The sequence below is a fragment of the Zosterops lateralis genome, assembly GCF_965231275.1.
Source record: "Zosterops lateralis genome assembly, chromosome: 1".
Taxonomy (NCBI): domain Eukaryota; kingdom Metazoa; phylum Chordata; class Aves; order Passeriformes; family Zosteropidae; genus Zosterops; species Zosterops lateralis.
In genome coordinates, this window is record NC_139762.1 from 45,327,588 (window position 1) to 45,349,510 (window position 21,923).

At 42.7% G+C, this 21,923-nt stretch overlaps 1 protein-coding gene across 3 annotated transcripts; it reads left to right on the forward strand.

The window, feature by feature from the left end:
• Positions 1 to 4,628: 4,628 nt before the first annotated feature.
• CDV3 (CDV3 homolog) lies at positions 4,629 to 21,027 on the forward strand. 3 transcript variants are annotated; one of them, XM_083858131.1, is made up of 5 exons: positions 4,629 to 4,971; positions 7,350 to 7,429; positions 9,623 to 9,765; positions 10,805 to 10,967; positions 12,037 to 17,677. In XM_083858131.1, exons 1-5 carry the CDS (start codon positions 4,738 to 4,740, stop codon positions 12,161 to 12,163), a joined length of 747 nt encoding a protein of 248 aa, XP_083714257.1. In that variant the 5' UTR covers positions 4,629 to 4,737; the 3' UTR covers positions 12,164 to 17,677. The 3 variants fall into 3 exon arrangements, with proteins under 3 accessions (XP_083714257.1, XP_083714258.1, XP_083714259.1); XM_083858132.1 differs by lacking the exon at positions 12,037 to 17,677 and adding an exon at positions 18,823 to 21,027 and having other exon boundaries at positions 4,635 to 4,971; XM_083858133.1 differs by having other exon boundaries at positions 4,642 to 4,971; positions 12,468 to 17,677.
• Positions 21,028 to 21,923: the final 896 nt, after the last annotated feature.

The following is a 21,923-nucleotide window of genomic DNA, read 5'->3' on the forward strand; positions in this document are numbered from 1 at the left end:
CCTCATGCGCTATGTGTCATTGCACCATCTTATGTTAGCACCAATACCTGTCTGATGTCTCAGGAGACAGCTCAAGAGTCAAAATCAGCAGGAAATTAGCCCTGCAAAATGCCCAAAACATTTCTGCTACTTGGTTCCCTGAATCAGGCTACTGCAGGGACAGACATGTACCAATGACAGCACAGGGATGGGAGGGGGAGAGGAACTAGTCCAGACTGTAAAGCACAGCCACCCTCTTGATAGCTAGTCACTAGGTCAGATGAGCTGTGCTATCAAACCATATCTGTACTTTGTAGCCTTCCCAGCCAGGCACAGCTTCTTCTGCACCACAGCCTGAACCCACGCTGCTGCATCCTTGGGGAAAGAGAGGGTACCCCTATGTGAGCCCCTGCCTCATTTAGGATTTCACACTGAGCAGCAACATAGCTCACCAGCTAGGAACTGGTATTCTAGCCTATCATTCTACAGGTTATATTTTAGTATAAGAACTCTTATACTGGTTCTGTGGTTAAAAGATTATTTTTAAGGTCACTTTCACTCTGGCATTGTCTAAAATTTAACAGTTTAACAAACCACCATGCACTGCTGGCACCAGTGCCTGCATTCAGATGGCAATCCGTGGTGGAGAAATGAGCCTGAAAGAAGTTCTCCCTTCTGGCTGCAGAGGTCTGAAACTACACCAAACTCTGGGCTTAGAGAAAGGTTAAGCTCCTAAAGAGAAGTGGGCCCACAATGTGACAAGCACTCCACCAGAACCCTTCTGCAAGCTACTCTGCACCTAAGGGCACATTCTCCAATTTCCTTAAGCAGGCATCTACCAGGAGTTACTGAATGTTTTTCTGCTTGTGCTCTGCAAATGTCAAAGTGGTTTGCAGTACTGTCACCTTCGTGTCACAGAATGGAGATAACTGGGTATAAAGGAAGATGAAACACTGGGAGGCTGGAAATGGAAGTCTGCTCCTAACTCTCGCATCACCCACAACCCACTCCAACTTTCCTTCCTTCAGTTTCTCCAAGCAAACCGTGGCTGCTGCATCACTTTCCCTACATGCAGTAGTGCTTCATGCCTCAGGCTTTATAAAACACACCAAGATGCACAGGGAGCAGCATCACAGCTGGACTTGCCATAGCTACAGAATGGAGAAGAGGCAGGCAAGCACCACTGTACGGGGAGGAGAGAGAGACAAAGTCCTCAGAGTCCTGGGGGTAAATCTGTATCTGAGCAGAGGCACTGGGAGCACTGTGTCTTGCCAAAGGCAGGTCACAGAGGTCAGTGATGCACAGTGCAGCAGGGAGCCGTGTGCTGAGCTCATGCTCCCGGCATGGCACTGTGGCATTCTGGATATATTCCTTGCATTACAAACATCACTTCTGCCAGTCCATGCCTGCGAGCCATTCTTCAGCCAAGCGTCCTCTGTGCAAGTATTGAGGGATGTTGAATTTGAGAAAGGAAAAAAAAAACCACAAAAAATGACCTTTTTTCTGCATCTAACTTTTTACACAATAACGATCTTAATGGTAAAAGCTGATGTGATGCATTTGCACAGAAATACAAATGCTGTGCATCAGCACATTCTCACAATTTTACATAAAAATAAAACTAGAGGTGGGAGGTAAATCCAAGCATAACTGCATAACTAATGCTTCCTTTAAAGCACTGAGACATGTCTTTAAATTTGGATCTAAGCCTTCCGAGGCCTAAAACATTGCTGCTATTTTCCATGATTTCTGCTGAGTCTGTTCCAGATTTAACAGCTGAAATGTTTCTCAGTGTGCTGCTCCTGACAAGTATTAGGTTTCTAATCCAGAGCTGGGCATTCTAGCCTTTCAGTACTGTGTTTGCAAGAGACAAGTGACGCAGATGCTAAAAGCTGCAAAAAGGCATTGGGTTCACATTCTCCAGGCTGATAACGGGGCTATCCATCATAATACAATGATAATATTTTACCAGTTGCTGTAATTCAATAAATGATCAGCTTAGAATCAGGCTCAGCACTGTGCTTAGTACATTATTAGGTTATCTACCACGAAAGCTGAGGGACACAAACTGTCTGCTTAGTTGGATGGTATTACCAGCACTGAGCCTGCAAGTCCCAGCATGGGGCAGTGCTGGAGGTCTGTTGGCTTCTCAGGAAATGAAGGAGCACAAACACAAGGGATTGTGGAGCTTTGAAAACAGGAATGTCAAACACTTCCACACCCAACTGTTCCCTGTCACACCTTCCACATGACCTTCCATCAGCTGAAAGGGACAGTAGGAAGGGAGTATCAGGAGGCACAGAAAAATGAGACTTTGCTACCAAATTTGCTCTCTACTTCAGAAATTATTCTTATCAGGAATGGAAAGTGTCACTGATCGCGTGTTACCAAATGAATTGTTATACTTGCAACTTTTAATTCTCTAGAGCCTGCTCTGTGCAGGCTCAAATCTTCTAACACACAGGTAGTAAAAATATGAGGACAGCAGGTGATACATAAAAAGAGGATTGTTAACACATTTCCCACAGGCAGAACACTTGACCACAGTGACTCAGTTACTCACAGCTACAAGACACTTCATGAAGACATGGTGTATTTAACCTCTTTCTGCAGTGTCAGTGGCACCTTGCCCGTTTTTTCAAGCAATCTAAGAAATATGGATGGAAAACACTAAATAACAGCATTGTCATGGACATAAGTTGAGACTGTCAACCTCCAAAGGATGGAAAAACTTATAATTTTTATGCTAATGCACACGTACATAATTATTTCAAGAGAAAATACGACAAAGGACAAAATTATACTAAATAACTCAAGAATATAAACATGCTTACTTTTATTTAACTGTAATACAAACAATACATATTTGATGGGTAATTCTCATTCGGGTTTACAGTTTACCAGTAGGAACTTCTACCTCCATTAGATGGCTGACAAAAGAAGTAAGTAATTGGAAACTTCTTGTAATTATTTATGAGTCATGACAGGCTGAGGATGTTTTTCCAAATGTCCTGCCTCAAAGCTTTTGACGTGTTTTGAAGCCACAGCGAACTTCTTAAACACCCATGTTTTTTTCCAGAGCTAAAGGTCACTACAGTACCCAAAGTGAGAGGTAACGATCTGCAGACACTAACTGTAAAGTTTGTTTTCCAGCATATATTCCCTAGACTTCAATGCCAGTCAGAAAAGCAGCTAGAAAGCTCAGGCCAACACATCCAGACATCCTAGACAGAGCAGTGTTTCAAGACTTACTCACTTAACCACACAGACCCAAGATGAAAGCTAAATTACTTCCTTGCATCCTTTGCAATGAGAGTCTGTTTCACAGGCCTGGCTGGGGTGTGGGGGGCAGTGCTTCTGTCCCCACAGTCCATGCTGGGAATGAATGCCACCTTTCCTCAAGGGCTGGGGGGAGCTGGGCCGGCCAAGCAGTGCCCTGAGCTTGTGGGACCAGCTGGGGGCTGCTCCAGCAGTGCTCTCAGCCTCCTTGGAAGGGATCCCAGCAGTGCTGAGCCCAAGGGGGCTGTCCCTGTCTCACTGTGAGGTGGCCCTGACAAGGAAGGGCCTGCACCCGATGTGGGGAGCAGCCAAGAGTTTTCCAGTGCTGTCAGTCACAGAGTTGTTGGGGTTGGAAGGGACCTCTGGGGATCATGCAGTCCAACCCTCCTGCCAAGGCAGGTTACACAGGAATGCATCCAGGAGGGGTGTGAATGTCCTCAGAGAGGGAGACTCCACACCCTCCCCATCAGTCTCTTCCAGTGCTCTGCTATCCTTAATATAAAGAAGTTCTTCCTCATGCTAAGGTGAAATTTCTCGTGATTTAGTTTACGGCCATTGCTCCTTGTCCTGTCACTGGGCACCATGGAAAAGAGCCTGGAACCATCCTTTGACACCTGCCTGGGAGACATTTATGTAAAATTATGAGATCCTCTCTCTGTCTTTAGATTGAACAGGCCCAGCTCCTGCAGTCTCTCCGCACAAGAGAGATGCTCCAGTCCCCTCACCATCTTTGTGGCTCTCCACTGCACCCTCCCCAGCAGCTAGTCTTTCCTGCCCTGATGAACCCATAACTAGACACAGCACGGCAGATGTGGCCTCACTAGGGCTGGACAGAGGGGCGGGATCACCACCCTCGCCCCGCTCCCTCACCACTAGGCTCTCGACGCTCCCCCAGGCTACCATGGGGCGCTGTGGCAACCACGGCCGGCGCTGGGGGCTCCTGCCTGCCCGCCCTGCCCCATCCACAGGGATCCCTGCCCCATCCACACGGCTCCCAGCCCTGCCCAGCCCAGCCCTGCTCTGCCCGGACGCGGAAGGGCGGGAGGGGCGGGAGGGGCAGGCGCGAGCCCGGCTCCGAGCGCGCACGCGCCGTTCCTCCCGGTTCGACCAATCCGCGGCCGCTTCGCCACCGCCCTCCCCGCGCCCGCCGCGCGCGTCCTCACGCGCCGCAACGTCAGCGCCTGTCGCCCCTCTCTGGAGACGCCCCCGGGCGGCCGGCGGCGCTGATTGGCCGCGGCGAGGCGGCGCGTGCGCGGTGGGGGGCGCGGCCCCGCCCCGTCTCCCCTCAGCCCCTCCGCTCGCTCCGGGCCGCGTCAGGCGTGGGGAGCGCGGGCCGCGGGCGGGCCCGGCCACAGCCGCAGCCTCCGCAGAGCCGCAGCCGCAGCCGGGCGGCCGCGCTCAACGAGCACCGGGAGCGCCGCGCCGCTCGCCTCTTGGTCCCGGCCGCCGCCGCCCTCCTGCCCCCGCCCGGCTGCCGCCATGGCGGAGACCGAGGAGCGGAGCCTGGACGACTTCTTCGCCAAGCGGGACAAGAAGAAGCGGAAGGAGAAGAGCAGCCGAAGCGCCGCCGCCGCCGCCTCCAGCGCTTCAAACGCCGGCTCCAACGCGGCGGGCGCGGCCGCGGGGACCCCACGACCGGCCGAGGGCGGCGGCTCCGGGGCCTCTGCCGCCTCCAGCGCCGGTGGCGGCTCCTCGGGCAAGGCGGCGAGCAAGGTGCGGGCGGGAGGCCGCGGGTTCCTGCCGGCAGGGGGCGCCGCCGCCCGGCCATGCGGGGCCCTGCGGGGCTGGCGGCGCTCCCGGACCCGCCCCGGGGCCGCCGGGCCGGCGCGGCCGCTGCTTCTGCTGCTGGCGGGTGGGGGAACCTTGGCCAGGAGCCCCGGCCCTGGGGGAGACGAGAAAGCTGCTCCTTCCCGCCCTGCGGCTGCTGCCAGCCCGGCGCTCCCTCTCAGGTTTAGGGTGTTGGGGCCGGAACCGGAGGTTTGCGTCAGGTGCCGCCAGGGGCTGTGCAGCGTGGCATGTGGACCTTGGCGATAAGATTCCCCCAGAGTCCGCCGAGCTCTGTGCCTCCTTGCTAGGCAGGGTTTTGCTGCCAATATTTTTTTTTTTTTTTTTTTTTTTTTTTTTTTTTTTTTTTTTTTTGGTAGCGTATTACAGTGAAACGATGAGAACGCAGGAGAAGCTTAGATGTCCGTAGTTGAGTTAGTAGCTCTCTGCTTCTTCCTCCGCCCTTGCTCTTCCTGTCCTTAATATCAGCACTGAAGTAATGAAATTTAAACCAGAAGTAGTTATAAGAGCTCTAATGCTGTATATTTTTAAACGAATTTTAAGTAATACTGTACTGTTTCCTGATGGCTTTTAAATTGTGGAGCTTGACACGTGCAGTACCTTTGTTACGTATTTGTCTGCTGTAGACAGGACAGATAGGACCTAAAAAATTACTTGTGCCTTTTATCTCTATTTCTGGTTTGCTTTTGTTCCCCTCTTGGTATTGTTTTCCTTTGGTGGCTTCAGCATATAGTAATCTGAAGGTGTGTTCCCTGTCTTACTGCTACAAATTGCATCTTTATCCCTACGACCTTATACTCTCAGAATATAAAAAGATGGCTTGTGAAAGGGTTTTTGGAAGTTAGATACCTTGCTCCCTTCGTGCTTACATAGATGATCAGTGATTTAAGAATATTATTTTGTTGTGCTAGGTTAATTACTAAAACCAAAAGCTGTTATAAGAGCTCTAATGCTGTATATTTCAAAATTAATTTTAAGAAATACTCTCCTGTTTCCTATTGTTTGAACCTGGGGAGCTTGACATGTGCAATAGCTTTCTAAGTAGATCAAGGTCAGTGCTAATCTTTCAGCTGCTCTTCTGCTCGCTTGCTTGCAAAATATCTGGCTTTGACTGAAGCTTGTACTTGGATTAGAAACAAAAGCCATTAAATGTGAAATGTATGTTAGCTTGGAAACTGTAATGTTTCCATGGAGATGGGGATGTAAGAAATCTAAAAGATTTTAGAACTGTAGACTCCTGCTCTTCTAGAAGACTGAATCTTCAGCAGACACTGCAGTTAACATGGGGTCACTTCTGCTGTTGCTCTAAAGCAGGTCAAAGTTTTAGTGCAGGAGATTGACTGTGGAGGATCCCAGCACGGGGCTCTAAAGGCAGATTTATTCTCAGCTGCTCCATGGAAAGAGGGCTGTACCTTTGGCAGACATTCCTGACATGGCCTTCCTGTTTGGAGTAATATAACTGCATTTCACTAGAGTGTAGGAATTAGGTAAACTACTAATTAGACTGTGTGTGTTTTAAAGCTGGGACTGGGAACATGGGAGGACTGTTTATCTGTTCTGGTCAATTTTTGGTCCACTTTAATAATTCCAGACTCTCTTGATGACACAGTAGGACAAAATTGCCTCCACTTAGGTGAGTCCCTATTTCCCCAGACAGACTTCCATTTTAAAATCCTCCAGTGGTTCTCTTGAAAGATACACGTATTTTGTGTACTGAGATTGCTGGGGTTTTGAAACTGACCTTTCTGCTGTTACAGAAACACTGCTCAGGAGACAAGACTGTGAATGTGAAAAAGTCAAATGTAGCATTATAAATCTTTGTCATAAATCCCCTGTAAGCTATTCCAAATGTTCTTTTTTGTTTGGCTCATGAAAAAGGTGATGGAAAAGTAAACTTCAAGCTGTGTGTGCACTCAAGCTGTCATAAAAGCCTACTGTTAGTGAAAGGGAGAGGTCCTGCCCTTCTACTGCCCTGGTCATGACTGCACGGTCCTGTTCCATACTTGGTTGTTCCTTGACTTCCTCATGTGGTTTTGCTGAGGTTTCCTTTCACTTGAATGAGTTTTTGCTGGGGCATTTCTTAGCTGTTCTAGTGAGTTAAAGTCAGCTCTCAGGTGCATCCCAGGGGACACATAGTAAATTAGGGGGTGAGGGCATGCAGTCCTTTCACCTCTTGGCAGCAAGGCACACAGTTTGGTTTAACCTGGAATTCACCTTCACCCAAGTTTTTTTGTATTGTCTTGGTCGTGTTCTTCTTTCCTACTTTGGTTACAGAGAAAGTGACAACTTATATTTTTCTCTTACAGGAAGAGGATGATTGGAAGGAGTTTGAGCAAAAGGAAGAAATTGATTATAGTGGTCTTAGAGTTCAGTCCATGCAAATAAGGTACTACTTTTTCTTCTTTTTTTTCTTCAGTATAATTCTTACAATGTCTAAAAAGGATGGGTTTTTTCTTCAGAGCTGCTTCCATGGAGTGCAGTTAAAGAGAGATTTGATATATTTCTAAGAATACACACGTTTTTTGTTGAGTAATTTGACTGGTCTCTGCCAGTGTTCTCTTTATTTTCTAAATCTCTGTTCATACTCTAGATCTATCCATTTTGCTTGGAACTCAGGATTTTTTATTACAAATGCTTAACATTCCCCTCCATAAAGATAGTCAAATAGTAATTTCTCAGAGTAGTGCAGGATAGTGATTCCCACTGAATCATTTGACTGCTGTAAGGGTATCTGGCTGAATCTACTCAACATCTTCAGTTGGGGAGCAAATTCCTGAACCATTACATTTACATTTGCATTTCAAAAAACCAAAAATAGAGTTGATAAAAGTAGTGTCCCATGATTCGATCCCACAAGATTACATTTATGAATCTAATCCAGGATTCCTTGTTCATTTTCTTCATTAGACTTTTCCTGTTGTCTGGTGAAAAGTAAGTCTACTTATGTCTGTCCTGGTTAAGAAAAAGATTTCGTCAAGTTGGAAGAAGGTTTTTTATGACCTCAGTTGTGGACTGAGAATGTCAGATAATTCTCATTGTCTGGCTCTTGATGTTCAAAATAATGTCATGTTAAAATCAGCCTACCTGTAACCAGTGCAGTAGATGCTTTCTTCACTGTTTGAGCAGGTCTGACATTTCTGGAATTTTTTACTATTTTGGATCACAGCATTCCTCCCACTCCTTTCAGTTAACTAGTCCTGTGGGTCATTTGCATGAATTTGTCCCACAAGCTGTCCATGGCATTGAAGCGTCACAGTGGATAATCACATGTCTGATTAGACACCCAGTGAGCTGCAGCTTCTCTGTCTGCTGGTGCTGTTTGGCTGAAAAGCCTCTACTTTAGTTTTCCAGACAAAGGCCAGCATTCCAAATACTTTTCATGCTGTAGTAGATTTCCAGGCATGTGGAAGTCTCTGCCACAGGATTTTGTAACCATTCAATTAGTGGATTCAAGGGAAGAATGGAGAAGTAAATGGAAGAAAAATCCACTAGAGGTTATAAATTATCCATTTTTGGAGGTTTCTGATGAAGCAAAGATACAGAGTGTCTGGAGAGGGTGTGATGCTCCCTGTGCTTGCTCTGTTGTAGTTAAGTCTGTCGACACTGTTTCTGTCATTTAAAATAAACTGTGTTTAAAATAAGGTGTTTAGTCCCTTGGGCCACCTTACCATGATTGTTCCCATGTTTGGATGAACAGTGAAAGGCTGTTTACAGGCATTTATTTTCTGTTCTCTGATCATTACTTACTCAAAAGGCTTATACAGATCATGATTAGTAGGATTTGGTGTATTAGAAACTTGTGAATTCACATGTTGCTGCTGTTGAGATCAATGTCTTGATTCTTTTCAACAGCCTCACTCTCCACATCTGTCCCATTTTAGCACACAGCTTTCTGTAGTAGCTTTGGCCAGGGAAGTATTTTGGGTGTCTGACTACACCTATGCAAAATAAAATAGTCTAAATAAAATACAGCCAAGCTTTTGCATTGGATCTACCTTGGAAAAAATTCCATTTTTCTGTCTTGTGCTATTCTTTTTTTTGTATTGCCTGCTTTAAAAAAAAGAGATCTGAGTTTGTTTGTAGATTGTATATTACCCATACATAAAAGGGTGTTTCTTAGGGGGTTGTGGTTATAGGAAAAGTGGGCTCAGGATTTGCTTTCTTTCACCATTACTCCACTATTTCTTCCTCTTGACTAAAGCATTTTATGGAACCTGGACTTGTAGACCTTTCCTGCTTTATCTTCTCATTCCTTCCAAATGCACGACTGTGTTAGTAAGGAAAAAGCTTTTCTACTCAAAGTAAGACCCCCATTTCTTTGATCACTTTGTTCAAGTTAATTTTTTTTTTATTCTTTTAGGAGCTTTTTTTCCTTTTCAGTTGCTGAGTTACATAGCAGCGTGTGAGAAATTGTTCAGATGGAATTGCTAGTGCAGTGATTACCAGACTAATGTGGTCTGGTTTGATATAGTATCTTCAGCATGGCAGCCATGGAATCTTGTCTTAGGAGGATTGTGTAATCTCTGGCACATCTTAAACCTCTGTTTGTAAGGTGCTGCTGCTCATTTCTCTCTTACAGTGAAAAAGAAGATGATGAAAGTGAAAAAAGAGAAGAACCCGGTGACAGTTGGGAAGAGACTGGTGGTGGTGGTGGTGTCGACAGATCATCTGGTCCTTGGAACAAATCAGCTCCTGCACCCGCCCCTGTCGTCGAACCAGTCGGTAAATTTAACTCAGACTTGTTTTCCAATCAGAAATGCATCAGGTTGAATGAAGCTGCTCAGTGGGTAGAGCTCAAGGAACAGTTCCTGCTCAGGCACTCTTTAATGAACAAATGGCTTGTGTGGCATGCCAGCCATCAAGGAAATCTTCGTGTCAAGGGATCTGAGGAACAGAATTGAAGTTAAACTATCTGTCAGATAGGGTTTTTTTATTTCCAGCTTCAGAAAGAGGGGAAGCATTCTGTCGTTGCAGGAGATCCCTCTGTTTTGCAGTCTGTAAAATACCAATTGGAAGCTTTTCTGTTCTAAAAATGGTGCTTTAACACTTCAGTGGATGTTCAGCCAGTATCTGATCTATTGTGGCCTTCAGTTAGCACACTTTTCAAATCAGATCTTAGAGTACTGAGAACATGACGTTGCAAAATTGATTATTTTAACTAGGATAGGATTCAGGGTTTTTATTAAGTACAGTTTATTAACATCAGTGGAGATAAACTACTTAGTCATCCTCTGAGTTCAGAATATTCTTTTCCACTGAGAAATTATTTGAAAAATAGCCTATGTTCTTCCTTGTTTGCAAAGGAGGTAAACCTAAGTAGCGTTAATTCATCTTGGATTTTTTTACCTTAAGTGCAAACTATTTGGACAGTCCCCTCTGCATCTGGAGAGGTGTTTTAAATAAGATTTGACACCTGTATAGTTATGTGTTTAAATCTGCTTTAAATGTATTTAAATTGTTGCTAAAAAATTGCAAATGAGAAACGTGAAGTCCTTGTTAGTATTCCCTCAGTAGAATCCTCATTTGGATTCCCTAAATTTCGTGAGACAGTGCACTGGAGCCACAGTTCAATTTGACTGAGTGCAGTTTAAGTTAGGTGACACCTTGTCTAAAATACTTGCTTCCAAAACTTAAAAGATGGAAAAACATACTTGTAAGATTCTTTTTATTTCTTCTTTGTGGAGTTTTATTTGTGTGTTGGTTGCTCTGGATTGTTTTCAGCTACGACTTGTTGTGATGTGTGACTTGTTCTTGTCCCCAGTCACAGAAGCTCCGGAGCCGGTGCAGACGGGCGGCGTGTACCGGCCGCCCGGGGCCAGGGAAGGCGGGCGGCCGCGGAGAGCACAGCAAGGACCCCCAGAGATCTACAGTGACACGCAGTTCCCCTCGCTGCAGTCCACTGCCAAGCTCGTAGACAGTCGAAAGTAAGTGCATTCCACTGATTTCCCCAAGAGATTTCTAACTGCCTTCTCTGAGTTCTTATTTTGTCCTAGTTTGTCCTAGTGCTTAAGCCCGAATCTTTCCATAAAGGAAAGACATAACTAAGGGGTGGTAAATGTATTTTCCAACTCTATTCCTGTGAAATAACTGCCATAGAATGTAGCCTAGTGAGATATCCAAACAAGACTGCCAATTATGTTATCTTTGATGGCTGAAAGATTTCACTGAATACTTCTGCTATTGACAGCATCTGCTTCCCTCAGACCCTAGACTAGCCATGGTGTGGCTCTGTGTTACTTCCTTCAGCAGACAGATGTAGGAAGTCCTGAGCTTGCAGCCTTCTCGTTAGAGGTGTGAAGGTGGTTTAACTGGAGGAGTGGGGTTTAATACAAATACAAATCAATACACTTGCTGTCTGAGCTGTGATTTATAGAGACGAGCTCCCCCAATTTTGCTGAAGTGTTTTGTATTGTGTGGTGCTGAAGACTTCAGTCTCACCCTGTATTTGAATCCTGATCTTTCTATAATGTTATTCCCAGTAGAAGAGATGGCTAGGCCAATACCCAATTCACTTGGGGTGTTCTTTTGTTATTGTTTGTTTTTTGGGTGTTTTTTTTTTCATCCTACTTGCTATGTTACTGTTTATAACAGCTTAGGAGAAGCTTTGTTTCCTCTGAGTATTTTTTTGGTGTAGCAAAGGAGACGAGCTGTAATTGATGTTTTGTGATTTGAATGGTGCAAATTGAGCCAAGACAAAATTGTGAATGAGCATTCTAGAAAATTACTTCTGCTTTCTAGAACCTATTTTTCATAAATGAATTTAAATTTACTTTGAGAATATTAATGTAAATGGTACTGAGTGATGAGCTTATTTTGGAGATAAGGTTTTAAAAGATTTTCTTGGGAATGTTAAGGTGTTGTGTTAAACTCTAGATCGTAGTGTTTGTTCTCTGTTCATAATGTTTGTGTTGGGATGGGGTGGAAATGGACTAGAAATTCACAATTTACAACTTAGTGATAAGATATTTACTGATTACATTTATTTTCCCATAGGGATAAAGAAATGGAGAAGAGCTTTGAAGTAGTAAAATACAAAACTAGAGGTAGGGATGAGGTCTCAAAAAACCAAGCACTTAAACTTCAGCTAGACAACCAGTATGCTGTGCTTGGGGATCAGTAGAGCTGCACACACATTACAATTAAGGAATGCTTTTTGGTAACTCTTCTACTAAGGTAACTAAACTACAGCTAACAGCTATGATGAACGTGCCACCTTATTTCTGCTGGATCTACTGCAGCAAGTGCAGACTACTTTGACATAAGTGATTGGTTCTCCTGCACTATGGAAGCATAATATGTTGCAACTTCTCCATTGGATATGGGGCAAATTAATGTAAATGATTGAACCAGAGTCATCAGTGTGCTTTAATTGCTCAGAAAGATACCTACAGCCAGTGGTCATTTCAAAATCTTTTTATGTTCAGATACTGAGCCTTCGTAAAGGTTGACTACCTCAGACTTGATGCACTCATTGTGGACACCATGTGGATCACAACTTCTGGAAGAGAAGGTTACAGCTGTTTTAGTGGCCATCTGAAACTTGAAACCAGCTCTACTGGATTCCTGTCAGAAATCCTGCAGAAGTCAGCCATTTGGTTCCAATTTGTTATAACAAAGATTTAAGTGACCTTAATGACAAACCTGTTCGTTCCCCTTCTGAGGAATCCTGTCATGTGTAGCCATAGCCTACTAAAGACTTCTGGAGCGTCCCATACCACTCATACTGTCCGAGTACAACAGAGCTGTAGTTTGTTTACCTTTCTAGAGTGCTGTACGGAAGTAACTGCAAAACAAATTAAAACTCATTCAGTATCAGATCTAAGGAATGATGGGTTTGAATGGTTTGTTTGCATTAGCCATTTTCAAAGTTGTCTATTTTTTTCTATTATCCACGAAAGAAATGCCTGCCTTGTTTCTGATATCGATTTGCAGTATATTTAAACAATGGTATAATGTTGTAGTGAAATAGGGTTTATTTTGGTTTTCGTCATGAAGTTTGTCTTTCTCACCCTAAAGCACTAAGACTTAGAGTTTTGATTTGACTCAGAGGTATCCAGACTCCAAGCTACAGTCTTCAGAGTTTGTCCTTTAAAAATGAGACATGTGGCAGTAGGGATACTAGATAAAAAACATATTCTATCAAAAACAATTATTTGTTTGTTGAGGAGTGATGCTTACTTGATAAACAGAGTAACTTAATACGCAGAGAGAGAACTAAAGCCGATAAGCCCGATTTGTTTGGCTACTTCTGTGAAGCATGCAGCTCTCTGAGGCAGCAGTCCTCCAAGTATAACTCATAAATGGTGTTCATTCACAGTCAGAAAGTTTAGTAATGATGGAAGGCAGTGACTTCTTTAAGTTACTTAATTTAGTGGAAGTAGGCAAAATGGCACTTGGTACACTAGGAATATAGGACATTGCTTGTAACTGTTTCAGTGAACCAAACCTGTCAAGTACCAGAAGTGTTCTGCTGTAACTGTTTTTCTCTTCTCTGAATTTTTACACCAGAAGCAAAATGAAGTACAGTTGTGGTGTGCTCCGGTGTTGAGGTTTCTCAGAGTAAATGCCAAAAAATAGACCCAACATCCATAAGAGTTGCCAATGGCAAGAAAAACAAGGGAACAAAACAAAGCTTGCTTACGTGTGTGGGAGTACTGTGTATGTGCAGAAGATAAGGATAGTTCAGGAATCACCCAGTTGGGTTCCCTTTGACTAACTGCTGACTTGCTTTAAATTTACTTCTCTGAGGCCAATGCAGATTTTGCCGTTGACTTCAGTGGGGCTGGGGTTTCACCTGGTTCTTTTGTGCACAGACTAAAACTGGCCTTGCCCTTGCAGAGTTAACTGTCTATAAAAATTCTGCTAGAAGCTGCTATTAAAGAGAGGGCTCAAGAGACTATTCCTAAAGTTGGAGACTTCATTTGGAAACAAAACCCCGCTGAAAGACTGATACCAATACCTTGGACTCTGAGCCATGTATCTTCCTTGAAAATCCATTGTTGCCAGCAAAAGTGTTGTTACAATTTCTGTGGAATTCATGGTAAATGGACATGTCACTTGATGGGGTAGAGATGTGAAGTCTTAAAATGTTTTTCCTGATGCTCTAAAGAGATTGCAATCACTAATGCACATGAATAGAGTTTTAGTCTCCTGTGTGAAGGGTAGATGAGGCTGTCCATTGTACCACCATTATTTGAGGTTTTTGGGCATGAATTCTGGCAGTTCAAGAAAACCCTGTAAAAGTTTCAAATCAAATAAAATGGAAATATACATGGATTCTGGAGTCTAGTGAGTCTTTACGTTTTAGTTTGAGCTCATGACCGTACAATAGCAGAGGAAACAGAGCATTTGGATCACGTCAGGGATAGGCCACGAAGCAGGGAGTAGTCCTTATGGTCAAGGGCTGTATTTCAGAGCTTATAGCAGTGCATATCAATAAAACTTTTATTTATACATAGAAGTTTAGTTTGCTACTTGGCACAGTGTCTTCTTGCTCCCACCATAGAGGACTGGTTTGAGATTGAGTTGAGTATGAATGAAGCTTTAATTTGCTTTTCAATTAAAAGTACCTCTGCTAAATTAAAGAATGGGGAAGAAAAACCCAACCTCTGGATGGCTGCTATCACTGGAGCCCATCAGGTACTGATAACTAAAGGTGTTCCTTCGGGGGCTTCTCTCAAACATATCATTCCAGTTTCTTTCTGGAGGCATAAGGAAAAAAAATGGGAAATGCGGCAGATTTCTGTAGTACAGAACATTGAACTGTTTTAAAAGAAGTGTTTCTCGTGTTAAATATAGCTGCCAGCAACTATCAAAATGCCAGTTGTCAGTATCTTCCTTGTACCAAGTAATTGCTCTGCATGCCTGAAATTTTGAAAGTCAGTCCTCTGTGGAAGATCAGTATGCTTTAGACTCTGAAATCCAGCTTTATCTGGTTTGTTGTTGCTCTCATTTGAGGCATGCTAAGAATGTCCTTTTCATTCCTTCAAAATGCTCATTGAAGGCTTATTCCATAAATGAAGGGTTGTCAGTTGTAGAGATGGGATTCTTTATGCCAGTCCATAAAATGCAGTTGTGTGCTGCTTCAGGGACTCCCTGGCCTGTCACATGCTTTTATGGTGGGTTGCTTGTTAATTTCCAGTTTAAAGGTTCTGTTTGACTTTCTCTGGCTTACAATAAAACATAACCATAAAGTTATCAACTTGCTGGTAGAACGTGGAAATGTCCAGTGCTTACTGGGAAAAGAACAGTTTGGATTTGTGTTTCTCAGTGATACAGTCTGTATTTAAAGATGTTAAAATGCTAAAACCCAGGTAGTTTTAATAAAGTTGGCCTTCTCAAATGCCTACTGTAGGTATCTGGAATCACTATTTACTTGAGCTGATGATAAATGTAGGAGAGGATTAGCTTTGCCCCTGCCCATTTCTCCTAGTTTAGCTGTGTCATGTTTAATCTTATTCACAAATGAAGAAGAATTGACAATTAAAAGTGACTATTTCCTGTTACTTCAGTTCTGTATTTGTAGCTAGCTTTCCCAGTCATGTCCACAGTAACTTAGATGGATTTTTAATGGTACCAGTTGTGCTAGAGGCCTGACACCACAGGAAATAGGGCTTTTAATGACTGCATCTGTCAGCTCGTGGAAACTTTGACCACACCATGGCTGAGACCCCTGTGTTGTTCAGGTCAAGTAAACACAATATAAATTTGATTGGGCTGCACATCTTTGGAGTTTGCTTATCTGAGCTTTTGCAATAGTTGTAGCTTTTTGCCTTTCTAATTTCTGCCTGGTTGAGCAGTTTGAAACTCGCCTGTGGTTTCCTGTCAAATACTATAACTAAAATGGAGCAGGGATTAATAGGGCTTCATGTGCTTAAATAAGATTGCTTACTTACAGAGTTGTAATATTATTCTTTCTGATATTGACAGGGTCAGAAATTTATACCTTGTTGGCCTAAGAAGCTAAATTACACCAGAACCACCTTGAGTATTATAAAATCTTTATGAACAGCCATGATCCAGGTTTTGTTGCTGGACTGTAACTTAGTTCCCAAATTCTCTCTGTTTTCGGCTTCTAATGTTACTACTCTTTTTTAATGATAACTAGGGGGTTTTATATGGCAGATAAGAGAATAATATGTGTACTTAAACTTCAGATATATGAATTAGGTATGTACAGAGGGGAGGAAACCTGGCATATATTTGCAGATAAAGTCCAGAAAAAGTTAAAAAGCTTGTCTGAATTGAGGTTAATATGAGAGCTTGCAAGCTGTAGCAGGTGGAGGAAGAAATGACAGCAGAAAACAGACTCCTCAGTTCTAAGTGGTAACAATTGTGTATGTAAATTTGGGCTTCTCAAGCATCACCTATACTTCTGCCATGTTCTGTTTGAAATTAAATAGGGGAGGAAGGAAGATTAATAAATAAGTAAATTAGGGAGAGTGGAAATGATGCAAATAGGTGCTATAAGAAGAGAGGGATTAGGAGGGCTGTTTTCTAAATGATAGCTTTAAGTGCATAGCCTGAGGCAGGGAGTGGTGTCAGATGTTGGATAGTAGAAGTGCTGTGTGGGTACGCACTGCTTGCACAAGTGACAGATTCATCTGACTTTAAATCGGCAAAACTGTTTAAAGTTCAGTACTTGGGCAAGGCAGCCCATTTCTTCCTTTCAACAAATTGGGAGAACATGTTCAGAGAGAAGGTAGAATTTTGCATTGGTATGAAGCTGACCTGTTGCCTAAAGAGAGAACTGAGGACAAATTTCAACATGGCTCAACAATCCTCTTAGGAAATAAATTGTGTATTTAAGAAAATTATTTTTCACTCCTCCATGATTAAAGGCTGAGACATTGTTTCAAATAGCTATGAAGACTTTAAAATGAAGTTACTTCTAAATGGTACATACATCATGGGTTTACTTTCAGTTGCTTAAGAGTGAGTATGTGTTGATGCAGCAAGGTTAATGGAGTTCAGTGTTCACTTCAGCTTAGCCAGAATACAAATACTGAAAACATATCACAGTATTAATGAGTCACCAGGAAAAGTAGTGTGTCTGGAATATTGGAAAGTGTCATCTGAAACAACTGTGTGCACTGAAAAGAAGCCAAGCCAGTTCTGTAGCAAGAGCATGGGAAGCATGGGACCAAGAGAGTGGGATTTGGCCTTGGTTTTCTACTGAGCTGCTATGTTCGAGTAATTTAGTTCCACTTTGCCTCAGTTTCCCCAGCTGTACCAAAATAACCAACAACCTACCTCACAGGGGTGTTGTGAGGCCAAAGCTGTTCTTTGTCAAGGGCTGGGGCTGATGGAAGGTTCTACAGAAGACTAAAAATCTTTATTAAAAGATCTTTATATTAGCTTTTATTATAGTATTTTAATACTACTTCGGCAAAGGCTTATTTCTATGGAATGTAATATACGTTCTATTTAAGTATTACATAATTTGACTTATTTTAGCATGTATGGGGAAGGAAAAGGTTCAGGCTGAGCACTCAACTGGTATTTCCTCTCTTCAATTATCTGTGCAACCCAAATGGCATATTAATAAGAGGCTCTTTGTTTTTGTGTGGAACATGTTAAAACCAATATTGCTATATTTTGTAAACCCCATGACTGAAATAAAATCCTGCTCACAGTTGATAGCCATTTCTTATAATGTGGCTGTTTTAAAGTTTGTTCAAGTCAGTGAACCGGAAATGTTCCCTCCTGATACTACGTGGCATTTTGTCATAGGAATGTGTTTTTCTTCTCCTCTCCACGTGTAAATGCTTTTCCCTGCTCTTTTTTCTTTTCCTTACTTATGTGGAAGTGGCATGTGGATACAAGAGAAATAGGAAAAGAGAATAATCTTCAAAACTTGTAAAATACGGTGTTAAGGCAAACTGGAAAGAAAGGGAATGAACAAAAGGGAAATAGTTGGCCATGGCAGGGATTTTATGAAATAAAAAAGGGAAGAAATTATCAAAAACTAGGGGTGAGTGGGGTAAGCAGGATAGGTAAGAGGAAGGAATACAGATACAGCACAGGTCATCACCCTATTTATTATTATCTTCTGGTTTATCAGTTAACTGCAGCTGAAGTAACGTGAAGTAGTAACTTATAAATATGCCTTTGTCTCCTTTTGCTGGTGATTTCAAGGTTCATTGCTCAGCTTTTACAATGGGGTTTCAAATAGAAGCCCCATGAACATGATAGTGGCCTGCTTGCAGACAAATGAGAGCTCTGATGGGTCCTGGACAGATGAGGCCCAGCAGTTACCTTCTGTTATTGATATTTTTTATCATTGCAGCACCTCTAAGACAGTTGTTAATGTGCATCAGCAGTGAAGTTCTGTCAGAAATGATTACTGTTAAAGTTCAACAAATTGTGGCATTTGCTTCAGAGAAAATGTTTAACTAGCTGAATAATAAGCACCGAAGAATAAGATGGGGCTTTTTGGAATACTTATGATGATAAATGTAATGAGTGATATTAAGGTTCATATAATGGTAGGTGGCTTAAAATTACTTTAAAGTATGTGTCTTATATGGTGGGAAGGAGAATTACTTCTAAGATGCTTATCATCTATCCCCCTCTTAACAAATAACCTACCTTAATTTTACTGTCTTTCCAGCTCCAAGGAGCTGCTTCTACCTTTCTTGCCACTTTCCTGCCTCTATTTTTCTAATATGCCACTTTTTTTTAAGGTGCTGAAGAAACAGCAAATATTCATTGAGATTATCACCTCTAAGAGAAATAGATGCTGTAATATTTTTCCATATTGTTTTGTCTTTAATACAGCCTAACATCTTATTCGCTTTCTTGACTGCAACTACACAGTGAGCAGATGTCTTCATCAAGCTGCCCATGGTGATGCCTAAATCGTCCCCTTGAAAGATCACAACTAATTCAGACTCATGTCACAACTTCTACCAGAGCATGTATGAGTGGTGTAAAACCTGTCCAGTATTTATTGCCTTGGTTTTTCCTGTTGACAACTCACCTGCCCCTGATTTGCCAAGTATACAGAGTCATTTAGAGTATCCTGGCAATCACCATCAACCCAGTAACTTCCATGGGGATTGGCTTTTGCCATTTGATGTACTGAAGTCTTCAGTTTCATGTATATAATCCACTCTTCTGCTCAATGAGTAGCATGGCAAGCTCTTACTAATTTTTGCTCATTCTGATGTTTTCTATTCCTTCTCATGTCTCCTATCTTCTGTACTGAATTTCCATCCTAGCTCAGTTAGGGCAATGAAGTCATCACATTATGTCTGCTTTGTTTCAAGTAAATTGCCTACAGAAAACTGTTAGTTAAAATATTGTCATAAGCTTCTTTTTTTAATTTAAACAAACCACTTATTCTGTGTATCTTTCAGAGTATGTACAACTATAGCAAAGTGATTCAAATCATAAAAACTGGCTGATACAATAGAACAAATTCATTCAGAAAAAGGAAAATTATGTATATAGTTTCCCAGAGCTTAATTTCACTGGTTTCAATGGAGTTATTTCTGTCACACAAGATCAGTTCCATTAACATTTGATTTGAGACCACGCCACTTGAAGTCCAGGTGTGACAGCCAGAATCAAGTGGCAGTGAACAAGCCCCAAGCAGAAACTTGTTTTAAATGTCTGGGTTATTCTCCTCTTTGTGCCAGAGATGGAGCAGATGCATTACTATTACTTAGTCTCTGACCAGCAACCACATGACCTCAGCCATGCTTAATCTAATATACCTGTAGTAGTATTTAACTGGATATTGAAACTGCATTACAGTATTTGGGATGAAGCAACACTGGATAGCAGGCTTAGTCTTTGTGGTTTGTTTCATCTCTTCATTCTCATCATCTTGTGCTTTAAAGAGCATGGAGCTGTAAATGATGTTGTCTTTAAGCGCTGACTGCATTTCCCAGTCATGTTATGTTTACAGATACAAAGGATGTGTCATAAGGGCAGACTCAAGCCTGGTAGGATGTACAGCCTGGCCCTTGAGAACTGCATTACCTCAATTATCAGAGTTCCACATCCTAGAGGGCAGCTGCCTTCCAGTACTAATGATGATACCGGCTTGAGACCAATGTACCTTAGATTTTGCATCCAAATATCTGTATCTCTTAAGTGGTCTATTACAGCAGTATTCTGTCAAAAAACAGTCCTGCTGGGTGTTGATCAAGTTGGCCAAGGGGAGTTGGGATTTTTTTACTTTTTGAGGACCTGGGGGGGAAAACAAAGCAAATGAATCTGAGAGTTGTTAGAATGTAATACTTCAAAGCCTGTCCCCTGCCTCTGGAAGCCTCACCACAGCCCTGTCTTGCCACTGTAGCTCTGTACTGTTACTTACTAACTACCCAGTAACCTTCAGGACTGACAAGTTCTTGGACCATGCACTGTGTCTCTACTCTGGGAATTGGGTGAAAGGCAAAGTGGCTCTGGAAACTGGCATGACAATGGGCCCTGCTCCTTGTTTGTCCTGGAACTCAAAACTCAGCAAAAATTTCTTGATTTTACCTCTCTTTGCCCTTGAGTATTCCCTTCTCCTTCTGTTCATCTACATTATTACCATGCCAAGGACTTCTTAGTCAGGTGCCTGAATTATTCACCACTTACTTAGAAAGCAGCAGGCAGGAACTCCTGAGTCTTGATCATGCTGCATTGTTTTTGTCAGGGCTGTAGTATCACAAACACTACAAAACTGCCTAGCGAGAACATGCAGTCTCCTTGAAGAACTGAAACCAAGAGCCTCAGAGGCTACATGGGAGCCAAATTCCTACTGAGTACAGCAAAAGGAAGGCAGTAGCACTGTTCACAGTACAACACAACTCAGCTATGGAAAGGAGTAGGGTTGCATGACTGGTAACATTCTAGCTTAAACAAAACTGTCTTACCTGGACAGCAGGATCTAGCCTAAAGCATTTTAATTGTTTTTAATGAAGAGATTACTGAGGGAAGAATTGTAAGATGATTTCTCTGTAAGTCAAAAGAAAAAAAAAAAAAAGACAACCTGAATTTGTTTTTAACAATGTCTGCCTCAGCACCAGACTTAATGTGAAGAAATGAAGATAATTGTGTGCTCAGTGTTGTGCAAAAGAAAGAATGATACTGTCTGTCTGGGAAAATGGTTTGGCTGGGAGTCTATGGAGCACAGCAGGAACTGTTTCAGCAGAGTTCAGTATGATCTGTTTCTGAGAATCCCAGTGTGGCCCCCACAGTTAACACAGGAACCTAAAGGTGCCTGTATATTTATATAATTATGTTAACAGTCATAAGTTCAAAACCTGAACTTTATTTTTGTCAGTAGATTATTTTTTTTTTACCCTGGTTTACCTATCATGGCTTCCGCATATGACAACTTCTAACTGTGCAGTGCACACATCTGTTGTCCTTTTGTCCCATGGTAGAGTAATGGTATTCAAACTCTGTAAAGCACTTTCGTGATGTTGCCTGTGAAGAAAACTGAAGAAAATAAATTTATCTTAACAGCACCAACTGAATTTCCATCTCCCAAGTTTGTCTTGCTTGTGTCCCCCCGTGGGTGGCATATGGACAGTGATGCACTGGGTGTTTGAGGCGCAGCACAGAAGAGGAGCTGGCTGTGGCTGGAGCAGCTTTCTGCTTCTGTTCCCCCAGCACTCCCTCACTATCCTGCCTCACCCCTGGCTTTAAACCAGTGTCCACAAGGGCAGAGAACACTAGAGAACAGGTAGACTCAGATCCCAAGTTACTGGTTGGTATGTGCCTGCTTGTAGCTGCTCCCACTTCTGCCCTGCCCCAGGATTCACAGCAGCTGCAAGAACTGTGTGGCTCCAAGACTTTTAAAGCTCAAGTTAAGTAGGTCAGGGAGTGGATTTTTATCTATTAAGTGAGAATACCAACACTACCCTTCCACAGCAGCTTCT

Coding starts and splice junctions, on each gene's coding strand:
- CDV3 (XM_083858131.1), top strand. CDS start 4,738: ATGGCGGAGACCGAGGAGCGGAGCCTGGACGACTTCTTCGCCAAGCGG. Junction 7,430..9,622: donor GTTCAGTCCATGCAAATAAG/GTACTACTTTTT, acceptor TCTCTCTTACAG/TGAAAAAGAAGATGATGAAA. Junction 10,968..12,036: donor AAGCTCGTAGACAGTCGAAA/GTAAGTGCATTC, acceptor ATTTTCCCATAG/GGATAAAGAAATGGAGAAGA.